The sequence below is a fragment of the Centropristis striata genome, chromosome 14 (assembly GCF_030273125.1).
Source record: "Centropristis striata isolate RG_2023a ecotype Rhode Island chromosome 14, C.striata_1.0, whole genome shotgun sequence".
Classification (NCBI taxonomy): Eukaryota; Metazoa; Chordata; class Actinopteri; order Perciformes; family Serranidae; genus Centropristis; species Centropristis striata.
The window spans coordinates 26,964,169-26,970,227 of record NC_081530.1 but is presented as its reverse complement, the minus strand read 5'-3'; the positions used below and the strand labels follow the sequence as shown (position 1 = coordinate 26,970,227).

The 6,059-nt window shown below is 36.7% G+C and overlaps 1 protein-coding gene across 1 annotated transcript; it reads right to left on the bottom strand.

The window, feature by feature from the left end:
• Positions 1-929: 929 nt before the first annotated feature.
• LOC131985325 (receptor-transporting protein 3-like) lies at positions 930-4,512 on the bottom strand. Its single transcript, XM_059350382.1, has 3 exons — positions 4,191-4,512; positions 3,590-3,761; positions 930-1,594 (listed from the first exon to the last, which is right to left on the bottom strand). The coding sequence occupies exons 1-3, from the start codon at positions 4,204-4,206 to the stop codon at positions 1,249-1,251; spliced, it is 534 nt and encodes a 177-aa protein (XP_059206365.1). The 5' UTR covers positions 4,207-4,512; the 3' UTR covers positions 930-1,248.
• Between the last annotated feature and the right edge of the window lie 1,547 nt (positions 4,513-6,059).

The following is a 6,059-nucleotide window of genomic DNA, read 5'->3' as shown; positions in this document are numbered from 1 at the left end:
TGTGGCTGCCAAAGAGAAAAGCGCACTGCGCATGCGCCAGATCAACTGTCACACGGAGAGCTGTCACCTGATTGGTCGGTTGTCTGGGTTCTTTTAGTGATGTTTTCTTATTGTAATCTTTTTGTTAAACTGTATTTCAGCTGCTATTACTGGGGAGGTTTGGTAACTAAAACTAGGAAGATAGAACAGAAAAAGAGTAAATGTATTTAATTATGAAAGATTTAATATTCTTAAAAGTTCTGTTTAATGACATTCAGAACATTAATATAGCAGGAAAAATAATATTTGCTTTGCAAAGAAATGGTGGCGTAACCAAGTGACAACCTCCAGGCCTCAAGGTAAACCCAATATGGAAATGCCTTAAACCTGCATTCTTTCTAATGAGCAGCAGGGGCGAATCCACTGGTTACAAAAAGAAGTCAGACTGAAATCTATAGGAAGCTGCATGTTTTTTTATATTAGAACTTCAATAATGACGTATTTATTGGGGCGTCCTTGTGGCTCACTTGTAGAGTGATACCACTAACATAACCATTTGTAATACCACTAAGGCCCCCCTTCCCTTCTCTCTGTAACTATCAAATAAGATCTTAAGAAAGAAAGATGGATTTATTAATTACCAGCATTTTAATGTAGAAGCTGGTCGAGTTGGTGATAGTTTTAACTGGGCAGGTAATCTACAACTCCCATATATTCAATAAGATGATCATGTGTTTTGCCTGTTAAATCTTTATATGCAAAGTATCAAGTCACTATAGCTTACAATAAATGTTGAGTAAAAAGTACAATATTTGCATCTGAGCTCCAGAGGAGTAGAGTTATAAGTAGTATATATTTGAAATACAGTAGTTGAGTAAATGTACTAAGTCATATTCCACCACTCGTCGTCCATATTCATATGAAGCCATGAAATAATCAGTACCCCGAAAACAAAAAATGTTCAAACTTAAGACTTTATTAGTAGTGACAAAAAAATTAAATACATTTTTTTTAACATTTTTATATATGTACTGTATCATTGGTCCTAATCTTATAACACAACTTCATAACACAACATTACAATTTTAACAAATCCTTAATGCGAAAATAAGCCCATTTTAAAATATAAGAATAAGGGGCATGGATAGAGTGCAAAAGAGCATCAGCTCACAACCTGTCAGTCACTGTCATTCTCTCAGCGTCTTACACATACACACACACACACACGCACAAGCATGCAAGCATTCACAGACACACAAACATACACTCCTAGTCCTCATCCTGACAGCAGATGCCCATGATGCAGGCCTGACACAGGCTCGCCTCGTGCGGTTTGGTGTACACTTTGGTAGAGCATGCTGAGCCATCATCATCCTCGTCGTCGTCCTCATCGTTGTAGCAATTCTTCCGGATTTTGGAGCACAGCCTGAGCAGGGCATTTTCTACCTCTTTCTTGGAAAAACCACTGAGGTAAAACTCGTCGTCTTGGCAACTTCGACAGGACTGTCCAAAGGGCCGCATGATCACCGTCCCCCGGTCATCCCGCAGCCGGTAACGGAACAGCACCACCACACGTGCAGAGGGCCAGACCTTGTCACAGGTTGGACATTTGAATCTGTGGAGACATGAGAAGTCAGAAATTCTCAGGGTTAGTGTGATTCTACCTGATGTATTCTCAGGTCACTAGCGTTTTTCTGTAAGTTGGCAAATTTTAGACTTATTAGAAACTGTCTCTTTACGGTATGATCTTTGCCAACATGTCTACATATTGGTGCAGGCTGAAACAGCCAGAAGACTCCTAAAACAAACAAACTATAAAAACCAAATTTCATTTGTATCACCACAGGGCACTGGAGAAACACAATTTTCTGAACTGTGACAATTTAAGATTCATTAGTAATTTGTGCCTGGTTTATAACATTTGAAACGGTTTGGTTCCTCAATCACTATGTGGTTAATGCTCATTCAGTAAGATGATACTAACTTCAAGGATATCTTCTGTTTCAGATTGTACAGTAGCATTTCACTGCACTGCATTTGGACAATCAGCTTTTTCTGTAAAAGCCACAAATCAGTGGAACACCCTGCCTGACGATGTGAAGAGCTGCAGCTCCATCAGCAGTTTCTAAAAAGTCTGTTAAGAGCTGCTCGGCTCTAAACTCACTGACCTTGAACTCTATCTTATGGTCTCTATGACTTGCTTTTATTTGACAAGCATATATTTGTGATGTACTATTGTGTGCAGTTTTGTGTCTGTGTGTTCTATTTTTGTAAAACTTTCTATTATGTTTTGACACTGTACTCTGTGCTGTTTCATTGTAATGAAATCAAATGTAAAATGTGAGATTTCTATGTCTTTATGCTATATAAATACTTTAAGTAGTATTAATATCTAAACCATAGACTGTATAAAGAATGTACCATGAGTCTCCACCTCCTCCCCACTGTACAACTTGAAGCCTAAGTAGGCTGGATACAGCCACTGGCATCTTGTGCTGGGGTTAGTTTTGGGAGAGGGGCTTAAAGAAACAGACACTTATTCAGAGCGCTTTAGAGGGGGAGGACAGAGGGGGAATACCAAGCGGTAACCACGAGAGAAACAAATGTAGAACTGCCTTTAATCGGAATTAAATCCAATGGCAAGCAGTTGGTGACACCATCGGTTGCAAAAAGAGCTTAATTTGTATGTAAGTCCATTAAAATTTTTACTTTACACATAATTTATTACCTCAGTAAACTCATAATTAGTTTGGTCTCAACATGAGTTCAAAGTCTTATTCAATACAGCATGATATTCATTTTTATAAATGATGTAACTATTTAGAGTAAAATAGACAATAAGGCAGGGTTGGATTTAGGGCGGGGCTACTGTATGATTGACAGGTTGATACCATTGTGTACTGTGTGTGTAATTGTGCTGGCCTAATAAGTTATGACTGTTTTAAAATTGTTAAACTAACATGTCAGCTGAGAAGGACCAATGTACCCATCACTTTTTTGTTTACATCATTCCCTGTGGGGTTTTTTAGCAGGAAGACTTGTGAGGCTGAACCAGTTTAACTAGGTTCAGTACCAGGTTTTTCCACAGAATGACACTGTTTTATTATTACACATGACCTGGTCTTTATTACACCATAACTGAATCATATGACCTGGCCTGGCCACAGGAATGAGCAGTATGAGAAAAACAACAAGATAACCTGCTGCCAATCCAACCGACTGGTAAAGCAGAAACTATGCCGAGTTCCCACACCACAGCAGATGTTTATCTTCCTTAATGTGAATGTATTTTACTGTATTTGTGTGTTGTCTTTTTGTCTGATTCTATAGACCAATTTAGTTTTAATATTTTGTCTAATCTGGCTTTTTGGCTACTATTTTTTTGAAACCCTGATGCGTTATTTCCATTTCAGCAATATATATATATTTTTTATCTCTGTCATTGTTTTTTACATAAATACATGTCAATTATTGTTACACTTTAAAGTATTTCAGCAAGATTTTCTTATTGCTTTAGTCCAAAGGTTATGGATAAACTTGATATGTTATCTCCCTCCATTCCCCAAGACATTTAATAAAGGTTGTAACAGGAAAATAAAACAATACATACCGTCCATATGCACAGTGGCAGTAGACCTTCCAGCCTCTCTTCCTCTCCTCCTTGGTCACTTTGTCTGTCTGGCTGTAGTTAAAGTTGAGAGTCCATTGGTCTCCATAGTCCAACTCATTGTCTTCATCCAGCAATTCATCAAATGTGTCCAGCCACAAGGAAGGAACCCAGTCTGCATGAGTAGAAATTAAAAACAACAACATAAAAACCTTTATTGTCAATAACATATAGGTTTCTGTGTCAGAAACACTGAAAAAACAACAACAAATGACTCTTGGCAAGTAGAAGGAAGCTACGAAAATCCTCAAAGACCAAAATGTTTTGGAAATTAGAGTCACACCCTTTTTCCACCTCCAGTCTTTAGTTTAAAATGTATAATAATAAAAATGATAATGATAATAATATACCGAAAAATGAATGCAAAATATGCTGTAGGCTTGGCATTGCCAAATACAAACAATAAATATTGTAGCTAATTAGAGAAAGAATGGCGTCATAAAATATATATATATATATATATATATATATATATATATATGTAGTATATATTGCACATCATCAAATTAAACCACATAATAACGTTTTGCATTAAATGCATTACCTGTAGATTTGCTCATGATGTTTGTTGATCAGGTATTTGAAGAGCGTCTGGTAGATGAGATGAGGCGACGGTTGTGTTGTGAATGTCGCTCTACAGACAGCCTGTATTTATTTCCCTACCGGGCTGTTACTCTGGAAAACGAAACTTAACAACTTACTTTCATTTTCCATCCTGTAGTTAAGGTGCACTGCGAGATGCAGAGAAGACGCAATACCCCGAAATCTATGAGGGGTTTTCCTCTTTTTATACTGACAGGTAATTCCTTTTTCCTCAACAACTGGATTGCAAAACAGGCAATGCTTTATGTATGAGTCACCACTATCCCATTTACTTTTTCCCCTTTACCTCCAATCACTTCCAAATGAAATACAAATGTTAGAATACAAGTATTTTTTCAATCTCTTGGTCTTGGTCACACATTTAAACATTTGTCTATGTCATATTTCACCAGAGCCACATTTCAACTTTTTCCTCATGCTTATATGATAATGAATGATCTTTATTTTCGGCTATATAATGTACATGTTGAAAATCAAATTTCACACATAATTTTTCCATAATTACATTACAAACAGAAAAAGGGAATAGGCTGAAGCACATGGCTTATTTTTGCCTATCATATACAATCTAAAGTCCAAAAACCCAGAATATCAGCAATAGAAAGAAAAAAATTAATAATTAAAATAAACATCTACATTGTAGTCTAATTCATTATCCTTTATTGTCTTACATGCAAATTAATTCACATTATAATCATTAATTATTTTACATTTACAAAGTTCTTACTGAGCTTGCTTTTCCATCTATGTGCATGTTTTGTATTGATTACTGTTGTTTTTTTGTTTTGTTTCATTTACAGTGAACTCATTGAAACTGTGATGCAAGTGATAACAAATCCCAGCTACCGAATTTCCCTTCAGGGATGAATAAAGTAATCTATCTAACAGACTCAACTTCAGGTCAACTCAGTAGGGGGCAGTATAAGACAGCTAGTCTCACACAGACCACATGCTGAAGTGGACCTAATTGCAGTGTATTTATTTGAACATGAGGGTGGCATGTTTTGGTGCACAGTGGAAAAAAACAAGTATTTTAAGGAGGTTTCCCACAAGCCACAGCCCATTTCTTAGACGTGGGGAAACTGGATCAGTTTTCCACTTGTGTTAGAATAAGTAAATATATTTGTACTATCTGAGTACTGGAAATAGAAAGTTACTGTCAACTATTAGGGTCATCCTGAGGACTTGATGAAATGTTATCTTCAATTTAGCCTATATAGCCAGTGGTGGACCATGACCATGTTGCAAGTGGTGGCAACCTGGTCTCACAGAAATCTGTGAAATAGCCACGGATTTCGATTAACTCAAAATCCGTGGAATAGCCACGGAATCGCTCAAATTTCGATGAAACTGACACGGATTTCGCTACAATGCAAGTTAATCTTCACCACAAAGTGATTATGTACATTCACTGAGTGAATATTTAGAAAATAAAACATATATTTCTCGCTAGAAATGTGATCAAAATCCATTTTTATGCAGAAACAAAGTCAAAATATTAATTTTTTCACTAAAAATGAGAGAACTGTCCGCTATGTTTTTTGTTCTGACCGCCGGAACCTTGAAAGTCACGTGACTTGGAACAAACCAATAGGAAAAAATATCAATGGGATGGCCATGGGATATGACTGTCTTTAACTTGCATTGTAGCGAAATCTGTGTCAGTTTCACGGAAATTTGAGCGATTCCGTGGCTATTCCACGGATTTTGAGTTAAGCGAAATCCGTGGCTATTTCATGGATTCCTGTGAGACCAGGTTCCAAAATACATTTACAAAAGTACTTAAGTAGAACTTTTAAGATACTTGTAT

Bases quoted from the DNA above. Each gene is read 5' to 3' on its own strand.
- LOC131985325 (XM_059350382.1), bottom strand. The intron at 1,595-3,589 runs GTATGTATTGTT...ATGTCTCCACAG, and splicing joins TGCCACTGTGCATATGGACG to ATTCAAATGTCCAACCTGTG.